The following is a 26,176-nucleotide window of genomic DNA, read 5'->3' on the forward strand; positions in this document are numbered from 1 at the left end:
AAGACGCAATAGTAAGTACACAACGTAACCTAAATCTTCAAAAACCGACTTACGCCATTCATTTTCATAAAGGTACATACACGCAAGGGTCACCGACATTTTGTTCTTACGTTGCTAAAACCTACAAGTTCACTACCAGGTTTTTATGATAGTCGTAAAAAAAGTTGCTATGATTTTCAAGATGGCAGACTAAATATATACAGTTGACATTGAATACGCGACTCGCGTCGACGAGTGTATACGGAGCGCGCGCTACGCTATACACGCGACGCAAGTATGTTAGTTCCGAAGATTAATGTTTTCTAGTGTACGAATAGTCTAAATATCCCAGCTTTGTATTTTCAAGTCATAGTGGACAAGACTTATTCATTTATGCTTTCATTCATTATCAAAATCGTAAATATCGTAATTTTAAGCTTAGGGCATCTACACATTACACGAATGTAGATTTCGTACGCGGGATCGCTCGCTGCGGTTAGGTTGATCGTAACCGCGTCCGCATCCGCTCCTTTGTATGATGCGTGAGTCTGCGGACAGATGCGAACGAGCACCGAGTACGTGCTAACTATACTAAATAAAAGCAGCGACGTTTGTGTCCATCCGTGCCCGTCTATCGTATCCTGCTGTAAGTAACTTCGAGTCGTTAAAATAGTTTTTATTTGCGAACGGTTCGCTTTTTTATCGCTCGATTGTTGAAAGTATGAATCAAAAATGTATTATAACTGTTTTATTTAAATTTAACTATAATTTAAACAAAGTTAATAACAAACTCAAGAATTCTAGACATAAAATTAAACGAAGTATCTTTGAAATATGTGGATGAGTACACCTACCTGGGTCAAGTTATTTCTATAAACGAACAGTCCTCCCGCGAGATAAACATGAGAATTGCACTAGGCTGGAAAAAATACTGGTGAAAATTTTAGCCTCAGTTTGAAAAGGAAGACTTTTAACACCTGCATTCTTCCATGCCTGACTTACGGATGTGAAACATGGTCACTCACTAAAACACTACCAGAAAAGCTAGCTAAGTGTCAAAGAGCTATGGAAAGGAGTATGACACATGCGACACGGAAGGATGGAATAAGAAACATCGATCTGAGAGAAAAGACATGTCCGACATCTTAGTCAGGATGGATGGATTTTAAACGTGTTGTAAGATTGTAAGCAAACTATCAAGGTGATTCACAAATTTGTATTAAAAAAATTGTTATATATTTTTCATATCCGTAATATGTAATAAGTTTATTAATAACGATAACTTCCGATATCGGAACATTGGCCTTAAGATTCCGTTTCAAAAATAAAATGACATATGTAAATTATGAACATCGACGTTAATAATTTAATAATTGGTTAAAAAAAAACTTCTTTCAGTCTTAATCAAAACTTGGCCTTAATTTGCATTATTCAATGTATTTATACTTATTTTGGGTAACAACTGCAAACATGTTTTTTTTTGGTATCTTTATTTTTAAATCTGTCACCCTTGATTGATCAATGACCGTGGTATTTTTAATATAATATATCTGTAGCCCACGTCTCCGTGTGCGCGGAATTAAAAAAAAAACTTAATTAGTAGCCTATGTATTCTTCCAGACTATGTTCTACCTCTATACCAAATTTCATCGAGATCCGTTGAGTCGTACATACTCATCGAATTTCGTACTGAGGTAACATTTAAAATAAAAATATTGGAGATCAAGTTCATCAGGTTGTTATACAATGCGTATTTTTGGATTGCCCAGTGCCGCTGTCTTCTATTATATTTACTCAGAGCATTGTCCTGTGCGGATTGAGAAATAAAAAAAACGTGCCATTCCATTGATATTATAAAAAAGTTTTCCACTTTTTCAAGTTCTAAAAGAACACGTGGGGTGGCATTTTATATATTTACTAGCTGTCGCCCGCATTCAGCCATGAGAAATTAAAAAAAACTTACTAAGTAGTGGACTAAGAATATACCTCTCTCTTCTTTTTTAAGTAGTTGCACATGCACTATTCTTGCTGGTTAGCTTAACCTTTTTGTAATTACTGCTAATAAACATCCATCCATCAAAACTTTTTATTTTTTTTTAATTAATCACATAGTAAGATTAGTAACATTTAACAATTTATTTTAATACTACTGATACCTTATTAGCAAATAAATGTTTTAATAAATATAAACAGATATTAAAAATAATTAAATATTTCATGGCTGAATGAATCTAGTTGTTTTTGCATTTTATTATTAAAACTTTCTTCTGTCAATTGATAAGCAAATTCGAATCAATTTGACATTAATCGAAAACTGTACTGTGGTATCTAAATAATGTAAATAAAATTAATAAAATTGTTGTGGCTTAGGTAATAAACTCTGTAAGAATTGTATTTTTTTTTGTGATTATTATATTCGTACACGGTAATCTTTTGTTATTTCTCATTTTATTGTTAGGGTATTACTATTCTGTTGTTCACAAATGTTGCCTATATATGATAAGGTATGAATTAACGTAAGATGATGATTTTATGTTACCTAAGACGATATGTTTTTTAGTCGTAATGACTTCTCCTAAACAAAACGACTTCATCACACTGAGAAAGAAAAACGTTTTATCATCTCTCATAAAATTGTTATGGGCTCATGAAGATTAATATATACATAAATTCAATAGTGGTTGACACAACAACATCTGTTGCACGATTGTTCGGCTCGTCGGGTGCAATATCACAACCACACAGAAGACAGGTATGAAGTGGAAGCAATTCGTCTGTTAAACGTACTTGCCGAAGGCCTAATATTAATCCTCTTTCCTTTCCCATCGTTTTATTATAAGGAAAGGATGGAAAGGGGAAGTGAATTTGATGGAGTAGGGGACGCAAAGGAATGGAAACATTCTCTTTACGTTGCCTACTTCATCGATTAAAGGTAGGCAACACCTCTGCAATTGCTGGATGTCTATGGTCAGCGGTCACTCGTTGCTTGCTCGTTTGTTACCTAATAATATAAGAATTTTTTTAAAGGTTAAAATGCAGTGTCAGATTAGTATCCACATATTTGTGGGTACAGTAATAATATACTGAAGTTGGATCCACTGAAACAAATCAATACTGGAGATTAAAAGATTGTTACAGGTATGTTTGACATCTTGATCTGCGATGATGTACTATGTCAGTTCACTTTTATCATAAGCTTGGAGCCTACCCTAAGTAAGGGTTGACTAGGCCATACTTAACCACGCTGGCCCAGTGTGGGCTGACTTCACTCACAACCTTGAATTTCTTCGGAAATATGCAGGTTACGTCACAATGTTTTCCTTCACCGTAAGAACGTGGGATAAATGTAAATCGAAAATCGAAAAAAATGTTAGTACATGGCGGGGTTCGAACCCAAGACCTGCAGATTACAAGACAAGTGCTTAACTCTTGAACCACCGATGCTCTCACTCAGTGCCCTTTGATACGTGGAAATAGCAATTTTGTTATGAACCTAACTAAGGTATTCATGAAACAATGATTGGAAGACGTTTTTTCGTGTAACCTGAAAATTGATTGACCGGGAAACCTAATAAGCGGACTGTCAACACGTGCCTATTGAGGCCAATGTGACAGGAATTGAGGTCAGCTCACTTGTACAGCTTTGTTTTCCGCCCTCATTCTAACTTCACAGTTCATGTTTTAGGATTACAAAGGTTTGTAATGAATTTAAGGGCAATCAAAAGGGTCTACGTTAGTTTTTTTTTTTTTATAAGCAACTACCTGAACAAAAATAATAATATAAAAGCAGTTGCCCGCGACGTAGTCCGCGCGGAATTTAAAAAGAAATCTTGAAAAAAATATGTCACCGGGGGATAGTTCGGGCTTCTCAACAGTTAAAGTTTAATAATTTTGGAGTCAATCAAATCAAATCTTTCCTCATTATAATATATAATACAGGCTAACGGGAAACGTAATTTGTAGCCTATGTGTTCTTCCAGACTATGTTCTACATCTGTGCCAAATTTCATCGAGATCCGTTGAGCTGTTCCGGAGATACCTTCAAACAAATATCCATCCATCTAAACATTCGCATTTATAAAATTAGTAAGATTATAACGAAGTAAGTTTTCAAATGACCAATCGCTTAGTCTACAGTACTGTCTAGTAGGAAATGTTGTTATAAATATGTATTTATTCAGTTCATCATAGCACCAGCTATTTTTACTCGTCAATCATATAATGAGTTCAATGGCGGCTAGTTACGTTATACGTAACATACTTGATAGAAAACGATATCTATGATAAGTGGGTTGTTCAAATTAATACGATGATATTCACATTTATTTCCTTGCAATAAAATATTTTATTTTAAGTTTTCACATTAGTAAATACGGCCCTGTGGGTGTTTATTTACAAATTAGTTTGAAATTCGACTTAAAAACTTATTTATCAGTTGCTGTGATCGTGACGTAAAGAACTAACCTGAAAATAATCTTTCAAAGTTGTTGAATCTACCGCTATATCAATGTAAACAGACTAGAAACTTTAAAGTGACTACGTATTTCTTGTATTATTCACACCTTCGATAACAATATTACACTAGACTATATATTATAGTATTTATTTTGTGTACTCTAAAATTGTACACTATTATTTTAATATCCAATACTATTGATAGTTACAACTGTATAGCGTGAGGTTAGTCAATCAGTCTCGATTATTGTTAATTACTTTTTTTTTGTTTCGTTACGATGAAATTTTCAGTCAAGTACTGAATGCACTAGATGTCCCAATCCGTACGACCCTATAATTAGTTCAGTCGGTATCGGAATACCACGCGGCTCGGACGTCTGCGTCTTCTAATAATTTTAAAATGTTCCCAACAATGAATTACTAACGCGATACAATATATATAATTATAATTAAAAAATCGGAGATAAAACTGTTCAAGTCTTTTGCCGATTTGTTTTTATAATTTAGTGGGTACAAAAAGAATTCCGTTTAATTGTACAAAAGTTATTTTAAAATAAAAAATAATTCGTAATAAATTAACAAATAACATCAATAGGTTTTGTTCATGGTACATGGGACATTATTTTAATATTTTCCAATAATATAGTAAAAATTTGCTTCTAGAAGAGAAGTTATTGAATTTATATATTGGTATATAGATTAATATAATAATTATATATTGAAATATATAGAAATGGGGAATATAGCAGCACAAATAATAGGTGTTACTGATCCAGAAAGTGTTACGAGGAAAAAAGCAGAAGCAACTTTCGAGGATGCTGTTGAAATGACAGGTAAAATTTTTTAATTTTTTTTTTTATAACACAAATTATCTTGTTATGCATTGTTTTTCATTTAGATTTGTAATTTTAAATTTATTTTTACATTTTTTTTCATATTTTTACGTGCCTATTTTCATTTGCTAAATAAACGCTTTGTTATTTGTAATTTTTTCATACTAATAAGGTAATTAAAAATAATTATTTTAGCAATGAGCAAATTATTATTTTTAGTGAAGTTACCTTAAAGTTATTTACAATAGTAATACCTACTAAATTATAAAAAATAGTTATCATTTACCAAGTATCAGCGAATTATTAAGGTAGGTGATTACGAAGGATAAGGTGCATTCTAGCAGTGCTCTTTTGTCAGACGCATAAATGTTAATTAGTTACCTAAACAATCGCTTAGTGTAGTTATAATTGCAGTGATTTAATTCTTTAATGTGAAGGCATCTAATATAGTAAGGATACTTTAATACGTAACATTTGAAATCTATCAGTTTTAACTTCATAGTGACGTGAGCTGCGTAAAACATCGATTCCAATAATCGATAAAGAATCGATTAAAACATTTTATGTGAATTGAATTCAGTTATTACGAATAAATGATACCTAGTGTTTAAAAAGAAAAAATATAGACGCAACATTGTAACGATGTTCGATGTTCATTATTACAATAAATAAGTAATCGAAACTTTTTAAAAAAGTTAAGCTAATTGTGCAATTCTAACATTAAAAAAAATTATGCTCGTCGTTACAATGTTTGGTTGTTGAGTTTTATCCAGTATCTAATTGATCTATTAAATTGTGCCTACAATATTTATTATTAAAAGTTTTCAACAATGGTAGACGACATAGCAACACCTGTTGCACGAATGGTCCGGCTCGCCCAGTGCAATACCACGACCACACAGAAGACAGGCGTCAAGTGAAAACAATGCCGCCTTTTGTCTCATTTGTGTGGTGCAGGAGTCCTTATGTTAGTCTTCTTTCCCTTCCCATCGTTTTCATATAAGGAAAGGATGGGAAGGGTAAGTGGATTTGAAGAGGACGCATAGGACGGGGAATATTTCATTTCTGTGCGTCCCCTCCTTCGCCGATCAAGGGTAGGCAATGCATCTACAATTGCGAATGTATATGGACAGCGGTCGCTTTGCTATTCCGGTGATTCCATGTGGCCGCTAATAGTAAAAAAAATAGTTGGGTATTTGAAAACAAATAAAATGTCTTTGTTTGTAATGTAATAAAAATAATATATTACAATTCATTTGTTTTCTTAATACTCTTGTTTATCTTTAAAAAAAAACAAACCTCTTTAGTAAACACGTAATTAACAAAGCTACTAACTGTCTTCTTTTTATCTTATTTATTATGTGCTGAAGGAATAAGGAACTAAGAATTAGTATTTCTCTTATAAATAGTAATTTAATATTTAGAACACTTTAAATCAGAAACAATTATTAGTGAAAACAAAGTTCGACAGCTTTGCTTATTTGCTCGAGACAAGACAAATTAATTTACTTTATTGGAATTCTTACCTTATTCTCTAATTAGCAAAAAAATAGTTAAAGTAAATAAATGTCCACGTATCTACTTGATTATAGCCAGTGTGGATATTTTGTAGACGAGGGGGAGGGGGCTAGACAAAGTACATTTGCAATGAACCGATTCCTTAACGAACTTCAAAAATGTATAGAACTTTGGGCCAAGCTAATATTTGTATTAATAGCATTCGTATCGTCATCAACAATTATGTTAAAACTCGCTTTTGTCCGCGACTTCGTCAGAGCGGAATTAAAAAAAAAACTTGATAAGTAGCATATTGTTAGTGTTCTTCCAGACTATTTTCTACATCTGTGACAAATTTCATCAAGATCCGTTGAGCCATTCCGGAGATACCTTCAAACAAACATCCATCCATCTAAGCATTCGTATTTATAATATTAGCAAGATTAGTATGAGATTTATGGTGTATTTTACGCTCCGTGCACAAATTTTTTATAAAAATTTTGTTGGTGACGATACAATGACGATTTTCACAAATGTTCGTTCTAGCTCCACTGACAATGACTTCCAATAAGTCACGTGATTGTCACGTTTCAGTTCCATACATTTTTGAAAATCATTATGGAAGCGCTTCGAAGAGAATGCCCTTTGTCTAGAGGGGCAGGGGTGGCCAACCAGTTGATCGCGACTATTTGTTCAACGAACATAGCAAGGAAAAAATATTACGTTAAACATAATTTGTCACCTTTAAGTATTAAAATTTGTACAGAACTATACAGTTTCATTTAAAATTTCAAGAATTTTGTAACTAGTAGATAGTACAGGGTTTCGTCTGTAAACAGTAAATATCTGGTCTAATCAGGTTGGTCACCCCTGTCATAGGCTAATAACCTTTACTTGTATACGCGGAGCAAAAACGTAGGGAACTTTTTTTATAGGGCGCACATGTTTGTTCAAGCTTTTGTGTAGTAGTGAAGAACTAAGCTTTAATGAGTAGCGTCATCGTAAATCATCATCATCAGCTCACCTTACATCAGGGGTGACTAGGCCATAGTCAACCACGCTGGCCAAGTGCGGGTTGGTTGACTTCGCACATATCTTTGAATTTCTATACAGATATGTACAAGTTTTTCGATGTTTTCCTTCGTCCTTTGTCGATAATGTACATATGAAATTCTTAAATTGAAAATCACAATGGTACATAACTACTGCACCACCGATGCTCTTCTACGAGTCAAACTTTCATATCTTCTATATATATAAAAGAAAGTTGTGTTAGTTACACCATTTATAACTCAAGAACGGCTGAATCGATTTGACTGAAAATTGGTGGGGAGGTAGCTTAGAACTAGGAGACGGCCATAGGAACTTTTTTATCTTGTGTGCATTTTTTTATTCCGCGCGGACGGAGTCGCGGGTAAAAGCTAGTTTATAATATTAGTAAGATTATCACTGTTATTCAAATCTCGATAATGTCTCGAAAACGCAATAAATTTGAAGGTCTATGTGATTAAACGGAGTAATAATGATAATAAAGTTTTTTTTCCATTGATAATTTCGCGCAAATCTTCAAGGGAATGCCAAGAAATTTTATAGCCAATTAATATAAACCTATCTAGTCCTAGAAATAATGAGTTATTAGGCTGTGACCGCAATGGGTGGTACATCTTCTTCCTACGACTTCTAATAGAAGAGTACAGTGTCTTACGGTTAATATTAGAAGTATTTTAAAGGTACAGTTGGGGACGTTTATTTCCTACCCACATGGACAAAATGTTAAGTAGCAATAAATATATGCGAGCTTAATTATAGTTCTAAATGGTAACAGTTTGCTGTTCGATATTCGACCTTAAGTGGGAAGTGAATTTATCTGTTTTTTATTGTGCGCAGGTCATGGCAAATTCAACAACTTCGTGCTGTTAACATGCGGACTGATCCTACTGAACGTGTCTATGGAATCTGTGGGCATCAGCTACGTTATAACGGCCGCGGAGTGCGAGCTGGATCTCGGCAGCGAACACAAGGGACTCCTTAGCGCGTCAGCTTTTATTGGTAAGCCTTTTAACTAGCAACACATATTTAGCCACAGATTATAATAGTTTTCCGTGGCTCTATACAAAATGACAGATCGATTGCTCCTACGAATACTGACTAATGTCCCTTTTAATTTAGCAAAAAAAACTCGTTTACATCTGTAAATGTGTTTGGTTCGTGTTGTTAGCTAGACTAAGATGTAGCTTTTAAAAAGTAAAAATCATTAATTTGCACAGGTGGGCACAGTTAATCGAAAAGTTAACTTCGTTAATCGTTAATTCGTTAATTAAAAAATTAACTTCGTTAATCGTTAAAGCGTTAAATTCTCGAAAATTTAACGCAAGTTAAAGTTAATCGTTAACAGTTAATCATACCAAAATTATACATACTAATTTCACACTTATTTTGGCGACACTTGTTTAAAATAGTAATTTGACTATACATTAGTATTAGAGACAAGTATGAATGCATTATAGTATATGTCATTACGAGTGCAGAAAGCCTGTCATTGCAAAGAGTTCCGACAGATGTCTACCCGAGCCGAGGCGCAGCCGAAGTTGAGGGTTGACAGTTGGAACAAGTTGTAATAACAGTTCCGCACGTGTACTAAACAACTATTTTTAATACAGTTGCGAAAAAATGAAGCAATTTAATAAAATAACAAAAACACAATAAACTCAACTAACTAAAATGTTTGAAAAATGGCGCCAACCGTAAAAGAATACAGAGATTTTTTTTGTTTTCTTCACCCATTCTGGGTAGGCAAAGGGAACTATGCCCAAACGGCCAAGTCTTCAGAAAATTACTTTTATTGATATGAAATGAAAATGAAATTTAATGAGATGAAATAAAATGAAACCTAACCTAATTCATTGAATCAAATCATTAAATCTGATATTGCAACAAATTAGGAGCTTCTTTTTAGAAATATTTGCATGAATCATAAAAACTTCAATGATTTTTTTTTGTAAAAATTTCGTGGTTGGTTTTTTCTTTTTAATAGACATTATTTTGACAGTTGGGAAAGAGAACGCTCGAGTTTGGAAAAGCTAAAAAAACTATAAGCAAAAAAGTGTTTTAATACAGTTGCTCAAAAAGTGGCGTATTACAGGGATGAAGAGCGTTCGGAATGTGGGCTATTACATACTCTTGCTTTTATATACTCGTAATGAAATATACTACTTCGAACCTTCTTTTGATTTTGTCCCGTTGGTCACGTCTTTCCCGGACGCTCTGATGCATCACACTTGCACGCGAACTTCACATATATCAATTATCAACTCGTTCGTTCACCATTCGAGTCGCCGACAGTCGCCCAACATAGTTGAACTTACGAGCGTGGCGTGGCACGTTATTTAAACAAAATGACAGCACGTCTCCAAGTTTCTAATTTAACGATTAACGGACTTTTATTAACGGAAGTTGAGTTTAACGGAAGTTAACAAAAGCGTTAACACTTTTTGAAGTTAACTTAAAAGTTAATCCGTTAAGCAAAATGTTAACTTCGTTAATTAACGATTAACGGATTAACGAGTTAATGCCCAGCTCTGTTAATTTGTTACTTTGACCCTAGGGCCCATTGAGATATTGTTTTGTGTACTTATATACAAAGGTACGTCATAACTGGTAGAAGCAGTGAATTTGACAGACTCTCTGAATTTAACGTATCCTTGTCAAGTAAAAAAACCTGATAAAATTGTTGTTACTTATTTATTGAAATATAATATTTATTTTATATATACAATGACTTTCTTACGTCAGTAATGTTGAAATTATTATCTTAAATAATTTTAAAACTTTTCAATGCTAACAATAAACATTTTCGGTACAGTTCACAAAAAAAGAAAACACAATACATAACAAATTTATGTTTACTTTACCCGATAAATTTAACCGATTAATGATTGAAATTATCGCTTAAAATTACAAATTAAATATAAATTAATTTAATATTTCAGTAAAATGTTGTTCTTAATTCTATTCATGTTAAAAATATAGATTTAAAGTTAATTATGTATCAAAATAACAAAGGTATAAGGTATGCGATGGGGCCGCAAAGTACTAGAATGGCGGCCACGTACAGGTCGACGCAGCGTGAGCAGACCTCCCGCAAGATTGACCGATGATCTGGTCAAGGTTGCGGGAGTACCATGGATGCGGGTGGCACAGGACCGATCATAGTGGCGATCTTTGGGGGAGGCCTATGCCCAGCAGTGGGCATTACGAGGCTAAAATGATGATGATGATGATGTATCAAAGTCTTTTTAGGGACTGTTTTCACTTGGCGGCTAGAACGTGACTTTTGTGTTTGTCGCACGTTTAATCTCTAAGTGGAAGTAACCACTTATAGTCCCTCCTAACGTTTAAGATATGTAAGTTCATATTTGTGAATTTTATTCCTACAATGATAATGTTTGTTATTTATTTATTTTGTAATTATCATCTGATAAGATTGTTCGTGAACTTTACAAATGTAATATAAACATATTTAGGGTAATTAACTAATTATAAGTTGATATAATTTACTAATAACTAGCTAACACCAACATTTTCAATGCAAACAAATCTAATCAAAATAAAACCACAGTTCCTATCTAATCTAATTATTTTGTTACAATAGAAAAACTTTTTTTTAAATTTTATTTTAACAAAAACCTAACCTAATAATTCCATAATATTTAGACAATTAATAGAATAAGTTTAATGTAATCACATTGTTAAGAGACTTAATACTGATGACGTAACAATGAAATTTTTACAAATTTTGATCAGTCAGTCAAGTTTGACTGGTCATTTAATAATATTTAGCATTAGCATAAATGTGTCTTTAGGTCATACGATCTCCCACCGAGCCTACCCTTAGTTACCAGGCCTTAGTCAACGATGTCACGATGTTTTCTTTCAACGTAAGAATGTCGGATTAATTGTACATATGAAATTCAAAAACCTAAAAACTTATCTGTGTGATAATTGAAATGATGGTTTGCTATTGTAAATTAAACTTTACTGAAATTGTAATAAAGCTTATAATGTGTTATCCAGGAATAGTGAGTACGTCGTTTCTGTGGGGTTTCCTAGGCGACCGCTACGGTAGGCGCGCGGTGATGACGCCCGCAATGCTAGCCTCCGTCGCCTTCTCCCTCGCCTCCTCATTTGCCACCAATGTCTGGACTATACTGGTGCTCCGAATATTAACTGGTTGTCTGTACGTATAATATAAAATGTAACCAACAAAAGACATCAAGGGATGTGACTCCATCACGTGCTTGAGTCAGAGGGTTCACCTGGCTCCTGCGCAGAGATGCGTTCACAGCTTACTACGAGACGCCAATTTCATCCGCAATTGCAGATGCGATGCCTATTATTATTCATACGACGAGGGGACGCACAGCAATGGGATGTTACCGCGTCCTCCGCCAAATCTACTCCCTCTTCCCATTATTTCCTTATAAGAAAAGGATGGGAAGGGAACGAGGAATAAAATTAGGCCTCCGACACCACACTCTTCAGACGAAACGCGGTATTGCTTCCTCTTCACGCCTGTCTTCTGTGTGGTCGTGGTATTGCACCGGTCGACCCGGTCCATTCGTGCACCCAACAAATATTATTATTGCGTCATCTACCTGCAAGACTATAGAATATATTAAAATTTTCATTACGGTGAACATATCCATATGTATTTTTCTTTTCTGAAAATAAATACATAAAAAAAGCTTAATCTTTGATAAAAAGCTTTCTGTTAGTAAAACACTGAATGGGTACAGTCAAAAACTATTGTAACAAAATTGAATTGGATCTCAGATTTATCGTTGGTTTCTTAAACTAAAATCCTTGTATAAAACATATCGTTATCGCTCTCTTGTCAAAGAAAAAGGGATTATTTTGATCTCAGAAACCAACGATTACTTGCCATATCCGTTGTTGTATAAAGAGATGTTTTTGCAGTGTGTCAGCGTCGAGTGCGACAGTGTACGCATACCTGGGCGAGATGCACGTAAAGTCCCGACGCGCGGCCGCCATCGCATGGGGCTCCGCATTCATATCCTTCTCTTTTATTATACTGCCAGGTAACTTTACCTTACACCTTGTTTACCTGAAACTCGTAGAAAAAGTCATACATCAATATCGGAATAAAACAAATACTGCAAACAAATGCTGTTTGTTCCTTAATAAATGCTCCAGTTTCACGTGCCATATAAAATACACGTATATATAGAACGAAGACAATAGCAACGTTTCTTAATTAATTAGGTAGCAGTAAGTTGCGCGAACGAAATGTGAATAGAAAAAAGCAATTAGTACTACACCGACTTTTTTCGTAGAGATACATTTAAAACTCAATACTTGCGAACTGTCGGTTTAAAAGTCTCACTTTTGAATCTTAAATTAAAGTGTAATAACGACAGATTCAATGTTATGCATAATATAATTATCATAATATAACTTAATTTTGTGACAATATTAAATTGAAATTCAATTAAATTTCAATAAGGAAATGCGTCAATGATTGCAACAGATTTTTTTCTCTTTATAATATATTATCTTTCCGCTTTCATAATGATATGTGTTTATTATGTTTTATATTGTATAATTACTACTTATTGAATTTATAATTCACTAGCTGTCACCCGCGATTCCGTCCGCGCTAAATTAAAAAAAACAAAAGTATTTTTAATTTCAATGTCTGAATTATAAAATATATATAAGTAAATAATGTTATGTCTACTTTTCTGCATTAGCGATTTTTGATAGATATATGTCATTGATACAAAAATCATTATATGAAATGAATTGTATATTGACAGAGAAAAACTAATGAATCTTAGAAACTAGCAATCGGATTTGAATAATTAGTGCATTTAACAGTCTTATAACTAAAATTATAATAGCGGTTGTCCGCGACTACGACAGCGTGGAATAAAAAAATGGCATGAAATATTCCTACATAAAGCAGCTACCTTTCCGAAAGTCCTGCCAAAATCTACCCAACCCATTTTAGAGATTACCCGAAACAAACGCGGAGTTGCGGACGAACACATACAGATGAAAAATTTAAAATGTTGGTTTTTCGTAATTATTGTGTTAGCGAAGTATGTTCTTTTTTCAATTTTATTGACACTCAAATTTTATTATTTGCATAAATATAGATAGTTAAACCAAATTAAAAGGCTCTTAAACCAGTAACACCGGAATGTTTAAGGAAGCCATAGCTAGTAAGTTTATATGCATATTGAATATTGCAGTTATGATGACATGTATAAATATTAATGAATTATATTTTGTTACAGTTATCGTTTTGTCTATGAATCGTTCACGCAATATTGATAGTAATTGACTAGTGTGGCGTGACGTCACTAATACTATGTGGGTTCATGATGTAGATAACCCTCTGACCACTGACTTAGTTATATAACTTCGACAACAGATTAAAAAGGTTTCTTAATAGTTAATAGTCGATATATCATTATTTTTGTAGTTAAGATCCCACGATACGTGATCGGATGTCCCTACCGATTACTAAGTTAATGGCGCTATATTTTGTTGAGTTAGGTCTCGCGTGGCTGATCATCCCGGGTGAATGGTCGTGGCAGTGGGGCTGGATGACGATAGCGCCGTGGCGGGTGTTCATGTGGTTCTGGGGTTTACCGGCGCTGGTGGCCAGCGCTGCATTGCTTTCCCTGCCTGAGTCACCGCGCCACGTCCTTGCTACCAAGGGTCCCGACGCTGCGCTTCCCATTCTAGCCCGCATGTATGCCTGGAACTACGGCAAGACTGCCGAATCGTATCCCGTAAGTATCACGCATATGATTTACTTAGGTAACGACAAGCAAAGACATAATGCACATAACAACAGACAAATTGAGAACCGTCTAGTTTTTGAATGTCGATTAAAAAGCAGGTAAATCGAGGTATGCAGGAGCAGTCTTTGATTTGTATTAATATTGTGTGGTTTTAGGTGAGTAAGATCACGTCGAGTACGACTGAGTCGTGTCGCAGCGGGTTCGGAGAGGCGCTGCGTAACATCTCCCTAATGGTGCGGCCGCCGCTGGCGCGCTGCGTCCTCATCTCACACGTCTCTATGTTTGCCGTCTTCATGCTGTGAGTGATGCTTTTCAGCTTGTTTACACTGACCAAACATTCACATCAAACATGTTGCCTCTCGCTGCACAAAATCTGTTATTCTGTTATCTCCCCTTACCGTATTAGTAATGTATTTTCTTTCAAATACAATGAGAATGGTAAGAGTATATCAAATGAAATCGTAATATGTTTTATTTATATGTTTAGCAATGAAAACACGCTATTACAAACTACTTGATGAAAATAAACATTTGACCTTAAAGCTCTGTGCATATACATAAATAGAAATAGAACGGTTCAAATAATAATCCGTTATTTTTAATAATTCAGTTTTTACATCGAATTTATATTTAACTATTTATAAATAAAATGCTTCTTAATAAGGCAATAATTTAAAATAATGATGCAATTTTTATTTTTATATTTGAAGTCTATTTTAATTAAACAAACAAGGTAATAAACAGCACAGGACCAATACGAGGACTCTTACCCTACAAGTATGACAAAAGCTAATAATATTATAACCTCGACAATATCTTAAAAATGAGAATTAATAGTTATCCTGTTTCTTAAGCACTAGAAAAAAAACCATAATGAACGTCAATTTGTTACTATAATTATTAGTAGTATCATTTGATTGAGGTAAACATTTTGTTTACCAACGATACCTCAATTAAAACAAACGTTACAGCATCGGTGGCTCAGAGGTTAAGCACTTGACTTGCAATCTGCAGGTCCTGGGTTTGAATCCCGCCATATACCAATGTGTTTTTAGATTTACATATGTACATTTATCCGACGTTCTTACGGTGAAGGAAAACATCGTGATGCTGCACATATCTGAGAAGAAGTACAATGATATGTGTGAATCCCGCACTTGGCCAGCGTGGTTGACTATGGCCTAGTCACCCATAACTTGGGGTAGGCTCCGAGACCCTCAAAGGGGACGTGTAGTGAGCTGATGATGAAACATTTTGTGGTAATTTACGAGAAGGCCGGTAAAATAAGACATCGCTTTACTCCTGTCTTACTGTGGGTTTCGACTGCAGTGACACCTGATCAATTGACACATACTGTCGTCTCTGTTTTATCAGAGTACGTAAGAGATAGGTTATTAGTGACGGTGCAATGGAGTTCTGGGATAAGATCGATCAAAATACAGTACACAAACAAATTCAAAACTTAAGCAGTTCCTTAAAGTTTATTTCATCTATTTTATCTACACTAATGGTCTCCCTTAGCGACAGTTAAAGGATTATGACACAGTTGTAGACGAACAATCGATATATGGCCTGTTAATATCTTCTGTCTACGTTAGTTCTGACGGAAAATATGTAAAACCTACACGTGTATAGAAAATGACATTAAAGTAAAAACATAACATCTACTGTGCGAAAAGTATCTTGTGTTTTTAACATTGTCAGGAGGGCACTAGTGAGCTTTCATAATTTAGTTTGTTTTTGCCAGATATTCTCGTCTGTGTATAAATAACTTCTTTGACGTAATTCTATAACCGTACTAATTAAAATTGACCCTGCATTAACTACAAATACAACTAAATTACTGATTTAATTTTGTTGGTTACATTGTTTTCAGGTCGAGCGGTTTATACATGTGGGTGCCGGACATCCTCAACAACATCTTAAACAGCAAGAGCGAGCAAAGCATCACAATATGTCAGATTATACACAACAAGTTTAAAGCCGCGCAGAATGTCACGGTATGCAACATGTTTCTTGCTAAGATAAGATGTTAAGATATTAAAGGAACTGATAGAATATTCTAAGAACTCCCAGGCATTATAATAGACAATAACTCAAACTGCTAAGTTTTACGTCATTGTTATCATTAGACCACGTTGTTGCGCGGATTATACGCTTGGAGCCGACCAAAAAGTTTCACATAAACCGGCTGGTTGAGGTTGAAAAAGCACGCAATCGAAAGCACGGCTCCTCTTATTGTTTCAAACAGATTACCCTTGGTCATATTAAAAATACAAGTGGAAAGTAAAATTAATCCTTATTTCATTCATGTAAAGCTCAATTTTATGTGTGATAATAATCTCTACGCCCCAGTCTGTTTGAACCCTTATGCGGCCTTCCGCTATTTGTAACGGAAGTGGCTTTGTAGTGATCGGCTTTTTATAATGCGCTAAAATTACTATGATTTTATACAATAAATAGTAACTCAAGAAAAATCTTTAAGGTAATAATTATTACAATTTAATTGTCTGTAATAGCATTTAGTTGATGTTTGTTTTTGTCTGCGACTTGTCAATAAGATTTAAAGGCAATTAGTATAAGATCAAAGATCACGCGATATTGCTCTGAATGAAATTGCTTTAAAAATATTTTACTATCATTTCACTGTTTATTATAAGAACGGTTCAGTTATGCACTTCTCCGTATTACGTCGTTGGCACAGTTTTCGTAATTGTTGTTTTTACGTTTACGATACGGTACAGTTCTGAGAAATTAGTTCGTTAGTGGTATTGGGTCATTTAGATCTTTGTAATTGTCTAATATAACGCCAGCAATTGAAATTAAGGGTCTCTTACATATTTGTACTCTAACAATTGAAACGCTACTCGTGAAATCTTTTTTTTTATAGCATAAGGAAACAAAGAATGAATTGCCAGATCATATTAGAGATATAAAAAAAAATTAAAAATCTCTCTTATAATATTAACTTCTTAATTTATTCTGCACGTCCCCTTATCTGTCCATTACATCATAACCTTTTAAATTACTGTAGATACCTATAAAAAACTCACCACATACGTATTCGCCCCTTTCAAGTCTTCTTCCCCTTTCCATCCTTATAAGTAAAATTTGAAAAGAGAATCTTTTTTCTAGAATTCTAGAATTAGGTTTCCAGGACACAAATCAGACGAAGCGCTGAAATACATTTCACTTGAAGCATGTCTTCTACGTGGTCTATTGCATTGGTCGAGCTATCAGTGCAGTAGCTAACTTTACTTATATGAAAACTATTACAGCACGTGCACGGGCCAGGATACCACTACTGTCGCACAGATGTGTCAGTGGGTGTGTTTCCCATTTCCATGGGCATGGGCGCCATGTTCGCTGTCGTCTACCTCGCCATTGGGTTCTTAATTGACAAGATAGGCAAGAAAACGCTGCACTGTGAGTATGGACATATTTCTCTTAATTAATGTAAAATTCCATTGTCCATACACATAATAATGAAAGAGATCAAAATATGTATTCAAATTTCACGACAGTAGAATTCTACGGTTATAAAAGAACAGACGTTATCAACTTTTCCTATTGTTAAATAAGAAGGGCCATAGATCAACTTTAATACGAGCAAATAAATAAAATATATTTTGCCTGCCTCTTCGATCTCATTGTAACTTGTTTTGGTTTTTATACAAATCACGCACATTCAGATAAATAAAATTATTTAATTTGCTAAAACTATGCTCAAATCGAATCATAAGATATGAATCTTTCTTTGAATTAATTAATTTAATGCTATATATATAAACGGGCAGGATACGCGACGTCGACGGACAAATACAAAAGGAAAAACTTTAATTTTCTTGGAATTTAAACTCTTATTTGTAATTTTGTTTGCAGGCAGTATAATGTTATTCTGCGGCGCGGCGACGATAGGTGCTGCGTTTGTTCCTCAAGGCGGGCTCGCCACTGTGCTGCTCGTGCTGTCGCTGTGCTGCGGCTGCGCTGGCTCCATCCTTGCTGCCATCGCTGTCGATGTCTTCCCAACGTGTCTCAGGTGTCTATTTACATAATATTATGTGCCTACTCATATCATACGGTATGTACTCACAACATATTAGTCTATTGACACACTCCAGTTTTTTTTTTAATGTCATAAGGTGGCAAACTAGCAAACGGCCACCTGGATTCGCCGCAATAGCGAGGCGACCGTTGCCCATAGAAATCCGCAAATGCAGATGCGTTGCCTACCTTTAATCAACAGAGAAGAGGACGCACAGAAAGAGGATATTTCTCTTTCCTATGCGTCCCCTCCTCCGCCAAATCCACTTCCCCTTTCCATTCTTTCCTAATAAGAAAAAGTTGTGAAAAAGAGCTCTAGGTTAATCTAATTTAGGAAGACTTCATAACTATGAGACGAAGTGACTTAGGGTTAGATTCCACTGTAGAAATACCTATGCAAAAATTAGTGTGCAAAATAAGTTCTGTAGTGGACACCTGAGATGATCCTGATATTTGACGGATATTCGCTTCGATTTAAGATAACGTGGATGTTAATTATTTTTATCCGAGACCAATAGAAAAGTTACGCAGTAAATACGATAGTAAAACTCAATGGCAATTGTAACGTTTAGTTTTAATTTTCTTTACTTTGTAATGATCAAGGCTGGATCATTTATTTTAAACGATCGTTTGTTGTAATGAAAAAAACAATAATGCCATAACTGTAGACATAATTGTATCTGATGAAAAAAAAAAAAAGATAAGAAATAGCTGCGATGTTTCCATCTTACTTATATTATAAATGTGAATGTTTGGATGGATGTTTGTTTGAAGGTATCTCCAGAACGGCTCAATGGATGTTGATGAAATTTGGCACAGATGTAGAACATAGTCTGGAAGAACACATAGGCTACTTATTAAGATTTTTTCGATCCCGCGCGGATGGAGTCGCGGGCGACAGCTAGTCGTCTATTTAGAACCTTTAACTATCTGATATCCGTTCTAAAGTACCAGGTAATCAGAAGTATAAGTAGGTAACTTTATTTCAGAGCGATGGCGATGTGCTTGATGTACATGGTGGGTCGCGCGGGCGCGGCTGTCGGCTCTAACCTGCTGGGTGCCACACTCGACCGTCACTGTCAGCTCGCCTTTACATTCCTAGGCCTTTTTACTATGTGTAAGTAATCTAGCCTGGCGAATCGGAACCTCCGTAGCTGTATTGTTGCAATCGCAGTGGCACCAGTGGAAATAGAACCTGCAAGTCCATAAATATGACATGCTTTCACCGGTTACCCACAACTATCTGGTTAGTGGAACTAGGTACTAACTATAGACGTGATACGCCACACACAGCATTGTCAATCAGTTGCTTGCACAACCTAAATGTCAAAATTAACAAGTCGGCTAAATACTCGATAAGAGAAGCATTTCATTTTTTTATTATATATTAAATATATGTAAGTCAATATCGCAAACGATGTGGCATAAAACAAATATCCTTTCACCCCTTTTTATAGTTTTCCTTAATTCCAGTAACTCAGTGAGTCCAGTAATCGTAGGATCTTAAAATTCACGTTTAAATAGTCAACAATAGATGGCGCTTCTCTAACATAATGCTGAAACTAATTATCTTTTCCCTTTTTTTTTTAGTATCAACAATATTAATGTTGTTTTGGCCCGCACCGGAACATGTACGACGCAAAATGGAAGAAAAAGGTCTAAGTTATTAAGAAATTTGTGTAAACGAGACTGATTGGTTAAAGAATAAATGTTAATGTTTACTCGAATTCTTAATGTATGTTGCATGTATGATTAAATACAAGATTTTTATTACTTTTAATTATTGTTTTATTGTCATTTACTTTCATATTAGATACAGACCAGAACAAAAGTAACACAGTTCCTACTTCTAGTATTGTGTTATCTGTGCTACAGCTGCATGAATGTATTTAAAAGAATAACAACGCCATCTCTTGAGTTATACAAGATCTACTTACTGATCTACTATTCAGTGGAATTTCGCTGTTAAAGTATTAATGTGCCAATAGATGTCTCTGCGCGAACTTACATAAATATAGAAAATATTTTTAGCAACAATTTTTTATTGGTAAACAAATTATGATGAATGAATTAAAATTGATAAATTATGAAGGGCATTCTGTTTTGATTTGAAGTACTTTGATCATTTTTAAAAACTGGTATACTTTTTCAGTCGAAACATGATTCCTTGTTATTTGTCGATTTAGATAGAAATATAAAGTTAGAACACGTGTTATGTAACTCTGCTGTACATTGCACAAAAAAGCAACCCTAAGAGTGTCAAAAGGGTTAGTAGGTGACAAATGTCCTTGTCATTATTTATCCATCAACTTAATGTTATTCTAACTGTAATACACGGTATCATAACCCGTTATCCTGATACAAAAAAATTACATCCCTATCCCTTGAGATGAGACAAAGTTTTCGGCAGTAGTAACGCCAGTCTTGTTAGATTTGTCTAAATTTGTGCAGCGCTCTCTATTGGAAGAAGGCTACTTGGCCGACATTTTAAAAATTTGCTAAGAACGAATTCATTTTGTATATGGACTGTACTTTCTAATGATTTGACAGATTTAGAAAAAAGAAAAAACACCCAAAAAAATACAATCAAAAAAGAAAAAACACACATACAAGGCACAAAGTGTGGTAAAAGGGAGCCAGCTCAGCGAAGCAGGGACAGACTAAACTGCCCCTGCACTGGTTTTCAGCTGGCACCTTTATAAGAAATAATAGTAATAATAAAAAATAAAGAAAAAAAACAAAAAGATATAATTAGATTAACAACAAACAATGATTCATAACATTGACATAGTCCAAGCCAATTTAAAGTGTTTAATATTACAAAGTTTTATATGCAAAGAAAGAATAAAAGATTTAAGCTTTTGTCACAGACAATCATATTTGAAATACATACTATTTGGAGAATTTCTTATCCTACAATCAACTGCTTATATTTATAGGAACGGACAATTATATCCTTTGTAATTAAGCAACATTTATTATTAAAAATCTTTAAGAATTGTCTCATTAATTTTAAAATCACTACATCCCGATTACAGTACGGAAAAAACTTTGAAAGTGTTCGTGATAAATATTTTATGACAAAATAATAGCGGTCCCAAAGTATCTTAGAAGAAAAGGGCAAATTGTTTAAAAAAAACTCTGAATTTAAACCCAGGTAGGTTCGGGAAGAGACCACGACTAAGCCGTCATCACTTATTAAATTTAGACAATGATACTTTGAAATTCATATTTTTGAAGTACGCAACGAATGTCTACCTAAATATTTTTATAATTTAAGTAAGAAAACTATCAGATATGATACTGGCCAGTAATAATTATGTTTGCAACAAAAAAAAATCCATACTTCAATATATTTCCAATTTATTTGATTTCACTTTATAAACATTATGGAAGGAGGAAGCTTCTAGAATAGAGAATTATACTGAGAGGCTGCATTTTCGTGCATAATATTATTTTATAGTACGAACTTAGAAATATGATTTTCTAGAAAATTATGTTTACGTATTATTTACATTAAAAATAAAACTTATAAAGCAATAAAAAGTTTGTATAACTTTATAAAACTGTTTACCGTTTGAACCCTTTGTCGCTAACATCGGTTTGGTTAATTAAAATTACAACACAGTAACCGCACGACCTTGTCGGTGCGGTACACCCCATCCGTAATACGGGGGTCCTATTTTCAGATATTTTTTTATAATTAAAAAAAAATACTTCAAAATAAAAAAAGAAATTGTTAAACATAAGTTACGTATCTTATTTATATTGTAATTAAATTACAAAAATCGGTATATAACAAATAATTAAAACGAAAAGAAAATAGTGTGGTTCAAAAAACCTTTTTTACATCTTTTACTTCAAAACGTATCTAAGACAATAATAAAATCAATTACAATTCATTTGAAAATCTTCAAGGAACTATTACGTATTAGTATCGTAGTAGTCAAATTACGCGTGAATATAATTTCGTATGACAATTTTCAGAATAGTCCCCTCCGGCCGCTGTGTACGTTAGAGTACAATATGGCGACCTTGTCCGTTACATTTAAATAACACATTTTACTGTACACTAAAATGTTCATTAATTATAGGAACATATTGTCTGAATATGAGAAATGTATTAAACTTTTAAATAGCTTACATGAATATTAAAATAAGTATTGTTCTTAGTATTTTCTGGAATTAGCAGTTGCCCGCGACTTGTAAAGGATGTTTATTTGAAGGTATCTCCGGAACGGCTCAACGAATCTTGATGAAATTTGGCACAGATGTAGAACATAGCCTGGAAGAACATATGGGCTACTTATTTAGTTTTTAATTCCGCGCAGACAGAGACGCCAGCGACAGCTAGTCTAGTAATAAATATACAACCCATGTCAACTGGGCATAACGTATCCTCCCAACAGCGAAAGAATTTTTCAAATCAGTTCTGTAATTTCGTAGCCTATTCAATGCTAACGAACACTTAAAGATTTCCTTTTTATAATATTACTCGTAGTAGGTTATCTTAAAATTAGAAAAATAGCTGCCGGAGAACTTATTTAAATAAATTCTTTCAATGTTGTTATTTTACCTTAGATAGTAATAGAAAATCGACTCTCGATTAGACGTAAAACTTATATAAAACACTCCATCTACAGATTATGTAATTTAGGATGACATTATTTCATGAACTTTTCTTTTTAAACTCATCCGTATATACACTTTCATAGTATCTATTCATAATATAAAATACGTCACAAATGCATAAAAACAATACCACGTGTCGCTCAGGTGGCTTGACACGTGGTAACGGACCAACCATATGCCACAGATCCGCTCGCGCTGTTCAATTCCGGTACACCTGAAACCGAGAGATCGTATAAAAACTACATACATGTATCTGCTAGTTTCCACTGTCAAAACATTTGTATGAAACATATTGATATCTCGCTTTTAAAATACGATAAAAAGAGAACACAATATATATTAGAAAACTCTTGAAGATTACCGTCACCTTGTACAAAAAAAACACCTTCTACTTTGTTTATTGGTTGTATTAGTTTTTTAATGTTGGATTAAATTGCGTTTGAATAGGTATTGATAGCGCTACATAACATTAGAAACAACACAAGGTATTGTACTGCGTACAAATACAAAGTATATATAAAAAAAAACTTGAGAGGTGTGTTGGGACACCCGGATGGAACGAAGTTCCTTTCAATTAATTAGTGAAGGAACCAATGTTTATTCTATGAATAAAAAACTTAAGTCTTCATAAGAAGTACATTTTATTTCTATGAATTTTCGTTATATATTGTCACGTCGTTGCCATGGTGAAGTAGCGCTCATTCGTCTATAGCAAAAAGTGTCGTGACAACTTTTCGTAAGAATTTTTTCCGTCTAGCCCCCTTTCACAACGAGCGATAAGGAACTTCGTTCCAATAAGTTACAGGGGGATGGTTAAGGGTGTGTTATAAAGCATCTGTTATTAGATAGTATCATATACATTGTCATAAGATCATCGCCATGGTCAGTGGTCATCGCAATTTACATATAAACGGTAAAGCACATGACATCCGTGTACACCTGGACGAAAAACTGACACCAGAATGTGAAACATTTTAAAATAATTACACTTTAGTTTTCTACATTATTATTGTTTATTGATTGTTTTCTATGTATTAAGGGTTATTATCTTATGTATATTTTAAGTTTAATAAGTTAATTATTTTGCCTATAAACTACAGTGACAGTATGTGAGTACGTTTAGTAAACTTTCTTCTGGAAGAAATTAGTATATAATTTTTTGTATTTTTCATATATATTTTTTTATTGATAAGACTGTCTTCCGGGTGAACATTAACGAAAATAAAGGTCATACGCATCGAGTACTGTACGTAATTGGCTATATATCGTGGGAATCGCGCCACCTGTCCGTCATTGCGTCTTCACCCGCCGTCCCATAAGGCACGGCCACGCACCGTGACCTCAGACCCCGGCTAATTATTATCACATTTGAATTTGCCGCTTTAATAGCATTTCTCCCACGATGACACATGAAGGAATACAACAGAAAGCACATCTGTTGGAAAAATAAATTCACATGGCTACTAGCGTCACCAAGTTTTTTTTATTTTTTTATGCAATTGGAGTACACGTAGTATACTAGACTTGCTATTATTTTGTTACACATAAATGCATTTGAATAACGCCGTCGATGAAAATAGGAGATTAATAAAAGATCTTTCAGCTCTCCAATTAATTTTAGGGCGCTATTAAAATACTTCTTTTCATCTTAGCATAGTTCCCAGAAGCGTAATAAAGATCAACACTTACTGTTAGCTTCCACATCCCACAGGTAATAATCAGTTCCCGAAGGCAAGGCGCCGCTACCAACACAATAACAGTCTGTAATCGATTAAACAAACATCCGCCGGAATAGCCGTAGCCTTCGCGCCATAAATCATGAATCGGTTATTGGGATATGTCATAGATTATGACACTAAAGACTTGCCTTATTGGCAGAAAACGCAGAAATTGTTTGGAGGTTAAGCTTTTGAAACGTCTATCTATTAAAATCTAATATACATCCTCCGAAGATTCGAGTTTAAACGAAATCTTTAGTTAATTAATTAAGAAACGGCTTAACTCACGTGTGATCGTCCGGTGACGGCACCGACTAGTTTCGGACCCATCGGGGATCCATCTTCAGGGCGAGTGTTTATTCCGAGGACTTCGCACAGTGCGAGACCCGACGCGACCGCGATGGGTCCGAAACTAGTCGGTGCCGTCGCCGGACGATCACACGTGAGTTAAGCCGTTTCTTAATTAATTAATTATGATGTCTCACGAAAGTTTGAACAATTTAATCGTAATCTTTAGACTAGGTTTAGTCAATCACACTGGCCCAGTGTGAATTTATTGAGTTCCCTCTTAGCGTTAAAATGTTGAAAAACTTTAAAAAATATTCCTTGGCCCGTAAGAAACTTTGCTGAGACTTACTCATTAGCAATACTCCCAAGTTATATATTACTGAATTGTATTCCTTGAAATTAAACCTTAGCTCACCTTTTACATTGTAAATTTCAAAACAGTGTAACATCTTTTTAGCATTTAATCTTTGGCATGTTCTCGTTTACTCTTTTCGCCAAACCAATTAAATGTGCCGCCGCTGGTGCAATACTGTCGGCCCCAATTTCAGCGCCGCTATAAAACTTTTTTTTTTTTCATTTTTACTGCTTGTAATGATTTTATTATCCTCAGACATAAGTTCTTAATTTTGATACCAATTCTCAGTATAAATATATGGTCATCGATTAATAAATAATTGTTTACTAATTTCTATTTTGAATAAAGTTTTAAACGGATCATACTTCCAACTTACTAATATTGGACAGATAGTTGGATGGATGTTTGTTAGAAGGTATCTCCAGTACAGCTCAACGAATGTCGATGAAATTTGGCATAGATATAGAACATAATCTATTGTTGAAGAAAATTTAAGCTACTAATTATTTATTTTTTTGACTCCCCGAGGCTGGAGCCGCGTGC

At 34.4% G+C, this 26,176-nt stretch overlaps 1 protein-coding gene across 3 annotated transcripts; it reads left to right on the top strand.

Moving 5' to 3' along the window:
- The first annotated feature begins 4,584 nt into the window (after nucleotides 1–4,584).
- On the top strand, nucleotides 4,585–20,397 carry LOC106711827 (synaptic vesicle glycoprotein 2B). 3 transcript variants are annotated; one of them, XM_045679276.1, is made up of 12 exons: nucleotides 4,585–4,659; nucleotides 5,166–5,267; nucleotides 8,652–8,813; nucleotides 11,838–12,000; nucleotides 12,741–12,862; nucleotides 14,346–14,584; nucleotides 14,752–14,894; nucleotides 16,473–16,596; nucleotides 17,875–18,022; nucleotides 18,479–18,635; nucleotides 19,630–19,757; nucleotides 20,231–20,397. In XM_045679276.1, exons 2-12 carry the CDS (start codon nucleotides 5,168–5,170, stop codon nucleotides 20,308–20,310), a joined length of 1,566 nt encoding a protein of 521 aa, XP_045535232.1. In that variant the 5' UTR covers nucleotides 4,585–4,659; nucleotides 5,166–5,167; the 3' UTR covers nucleotides 20,311–20,397. The 3 variants fall into 3 exon arrangements, with proteins under 3 accessions (XP_045535232.1, XP_045535233.1, XP_045535231.1); XM_045679277.1 differs by lacking the exon at nucleotides 4,585–4,659 and adding an exon at nucleotides 4,908–4,940; XM_045679275.1 differs by lacking the exon at nucleotides 4,585–4,659 and adding an exon at nucleotides 5,082–5,124 and having other exon boundaries at nucleotides 5,156–5,267.
- The last annotated feature ends 5,779 nt before the right edge of the window (nucleotides 20,398–26,176 follow it).

This window comes from Papilio machaon, chromosome 9 (assembly GCF_912999745.1).
Source record: "Papilio machaon chromosome 9, ilPapMach1.1, whole genome shotgun sequence".
NCBI lineage: Eukaryota > Metazoa > Arthropoda > Insecta > Lepidoptera > Papilionidae > Papilio > Papilio machaon.

What these genes read in the sequence shown, in the direction of transcription:
- LOC106711827 (XM_045679276.1), top strand. Translation starts at nt 5,168, where the DNA reads ATGGGGAATATAGCAGCACAAATAATAGGTGTTACTGATCCAGAAAGT. An exon ending in CGAATATTAACTGGTTGTCT is followed by an intron (nt 12,001 to 12,740) that starts GTACGTATAATA and finishes ATGTTTTTGCAG; the next exon opens with TGTGTCAGCGTCGAGTGCGA. An exon ending in CCTAGGCCTTTTTACTATGT is followed by an intron (nt 19,758 to 20,230) that starts GTAAGTAATCTA and finishes TTTTTTTTTTAG; the next exon opens with TATCAACAATATTAATGTTG.